Here is a 3,372-nt window from a genome sequence, read left to right on the forward strand (position 1 = left end):
ATANATANANAANAACACATATATATATATATATATATATATATATATATATATATATATATATATATATATATATACATATATATATATATATACATATATATATATATATCTATATATATTATGTATTTATGCAAAAAGTTAACACAAAAAACCCTAAACCCTTCTTTACGGGCCTGTTCAACTCACATTGCCGAAGGCGGCCGTTGTGGTGGCTACTCTGCGTTTGCATTGCTTGGAGAACAAGAGCTGGTCTTGGCTCCGTTCAGATCTTGAGGCATATGGGCGCGAGAGACGGTAGGGGACTGGTGTTTTAGTGGCGGCAGTGAAGTGGAGGACCGTCTGCTTGTCTGAGACGAAGGTTTGAGTACAGATGCACCTGAGACTGAGTGTGCTCCGGTTTGTGTTGGAGATACGTCCGTGGCCGCGATGTCTGTCGCAGCGGAGGACTGGCGCGGGATGGTTGGCGGCTGATGTGTCAAAGGCGGTAGCGTGAAAGGCGAACGCAAGTCTGGAGTTGAAGGCAACGGATGCAATGGTGGGGAGTGTAGTGCGGCTTGCTCTCCTGCGAGCGGCACGTCTGTGTTAGTGTTATCTTGAGAGACCTGTACGTCTTCAGGTGACTGACGGGACAAGGGTGGCTCCGTTGCCTGGGGATCCACACACGGGCTTTGCGGACAGTCGGACAATGCATCGACATCTATGACCTCTTTAGCTTCTTCGACAGGAGAGTCGGGGCTGCCGTCTACTTTCTCACTGGGTGCGGGCGAACTGTCAAGTGAGAAGCGTCCCGACGGTACCTGTCGCAGTGAGTGAGCGGCCCTCAAAGCTGTGGGAAAGGCTGAAGCGGAGAAGGATAGCACGGACTTCATCCCCACATTGCGAGTTGCGAACGAGCCCGCATCGAACCGCTGCGACATTTGGGCTGTTGTCGATGGGCGTGTGGCTGCACTCCGAGCGAGGGGTGGCACAGACGTTGGACCGTACAAGATGTTCTTAAACCTTGCTTCTAGCGACGCTGGTAGACCTCCCCCCGCACCCTCTATTAAAGGTGGTCGTGTTGGTGATGGCCTAGATCTCGAGTTGTATCGGGCACTAGACACTGGGTTCGCCAGGGACGTCTCGGCCTCAGCCTTCTGTTGAGACAAAAGCTCGGCCTCGGACAAATACATAGGCGTGAATGGTATACCGGATGACACCCCTGGCCTTGGAGACGAGGGGGGATGTCGTCTAACATTTCTGACACATACCTGCGTTCCAGGAACAAACGGTATGAGACCAGAAACAGACGCTGCTCTGCCAGTCATGATATTAAACGGGACTCTCACTCTAAGCCCTTCCTTAGTCATCACGATAGTCACAATCTCCTCTCGAGATTCCACCGGACGACTGTGTGAGGCCTGTGGCAAACTGTGCGGCGGTGCTGCTGATAGCCCTGGCCCCGATGGCCTTATGCGTTCAGAGGTGGGACAGGAGAACCCGTTCAGACCTGTTTTACCGTGAAGGCCAGGTAATGGTGGTGGTAGGGCTTTCGTCGATTTGAACGGGTTGTGTCTGACTGAGGGGTAGGAGAAGGTCTCGTTTGCCCGTGGTGTACTATGGGTGTTGTATGAGCGTGTCGGTAGACGTGTTGGCTCTTGTCGTCTATATGTCCTCATATCAGGCGAGGCATACTCAGCCTGGTGGGCCCCAAACGGGATTTCGCTGGCACGCTGTAGTAATGTTGGCGGCAATGCTGGCGACTCAGTTCTCGGGATGGACGAGCGGTTAGACGCTGAGGCGTACGACACCGCACTCTTTCTTGTGCCAACAGGAGATATGGTGCCAACTGAAGACATGGTGTCAACGGGAGACATGGTGTCAACGGGAGACATGGTGTCAACTGAAGACATGGTGTCAACTGAAGACATGGTGTCAACGGGAGACTTGGTGTCAACGGGAGACATGGTGTCAAATGAAGACATGGTGTCAACGGGAGATATGGTGTCAACTGAAGACATGGTGTCAACGGGAGACATGGTGTCAACGGGAGATATGATGTCAACTGAAGACATGGTGTCAACTGAAGACATGGTGTCAACGGGAGATATGGTGTCAACTGAAGACGTGGTGTCAACGGGAGACATGGTGTCAACGGGAGACATGGTGTCAACTGAAGACATGGTGTCAACTGAAGACTTGGTGTCAACGGTCTCAAAGGGGTGCATCACTGCTATGGGATTGTGCGTGCTGGAAAGTGTAGGCGGGGCGTATCCATGGGCCAACGGGTTGTCAGAGGCAGAAGGGTAAGCCACCGAGTGCGTACGGGTCATGCCAGATGTCGTGGGGTCGCTAACTACCGATTTTTGTACCGAACTGCTCGGTTGCTCATAGCGATGGTCGTACAGCAGATGAGCCATACTGAAGTCAGGTGATGGTGACTCGAGACACTCCTCCGGCGTCTCTAAAGTGGCACAGCTAGCGATTGAGCTTCTATGCGGCCGTTGGTTGGAAGTGTTGGGTAGTGCGTTCAGCTGGAATGGTCTGGGGCCGTCGGATACCAGGTGTTCTATACTGTGTGGGTGAGTCCTTTCTGTGGGTCGGTGTGGTATGGCAGGCAATATCGTGCAGTCACTGTCACTGTCTGAGCTCGTCTCTCCCTGGTCACTCCCACTGGCGTCAATGGTAGAGCTGCGATTGTACGACAGGTAACTGATGACCGACCGTCTTTCCGGCTTGTCAGATGTTCGGTACCTTCGCATACTCGACGTGTTCTGCTCGTCTCCTACCTGAGTACCGATAGTGGATCCAGAGAATTGCGAAACATAGTTCGTGTATTCAGACCTGCGTTCAGTTGTTTCTACACCAATGGGAGTATCACACTTCTGCCGCTTGGCCACATGAGACCCAATGGTGTCCGCACGGGATAGCGTATCTGCAGTATCATAGCTAGACAGTTTACCAACCGTATCATAGCTGGAAACGGTATCCATGAATTTACTGTACCTACTAGGTCTCCGGGGGTGTGGTGATGGGGACTCTCGGTTTTGATCGATTCGAGCGACACCGTCGACTTCAGCTTCCATTGAAGAGCCCCGAGAGGGACTAAACGTCTCCTGCTGTGTTGGGATCGTTGGGAAGAAAATAAAAAAATAGGGTACTCAAACACTCAAGATGAGCTACGTTGTAACAAAGATATATATACATACATGTACACACATAGATATATATCATACACATATATATATATCATACACACACATATAGGTGTATATATATGACTACTCATAGGATACACACGCACACAGACACACACAAACACACACACACATATATATATTCGTAAAAACAAATTGAAAAATCAGATGTATATATATCCGTGTGTTTATTTAT

At 50.3% G+C, this 3,372-nt stretch overlaps 1 protein-coding gene across 1 annotated transcript; it reads right to left on the reverse strand.

Annotated features, from left to right (window-relative positions):
• Positions 1-215: 215 nt before the first annotated feature.
• On the reverse strand, positions 216-3,065 carry SARC_00866 (hypothetical protein; the record flags this gene model as incomplete). Its single annotated transcript, XM_014305440.1, has 1 exon — positions 216-3,065. The coding sequence occupies one exon, from the start codon at positions 3,063-3,065 to the stop codon at positions 216-218; it is 2,850 nt and encodes a 949-aa protein (XP_014160915.1).
• Positions 3,066-3,372: the final 307 nt, after the last annotated feature.

Source organism: Sphaeroforma arctica, assembly GCF_001186125.1.
Source record: "Sphaeroforma arctica JP610 unplaced genomic scaffold supercont1.30, whole genome shotgun sequence".
Lineage (NCBI taxonomy): Eukaryota > Ichthyosporea > Ichthyophonida > Sphaeroforma > Sphaeroforma arctica.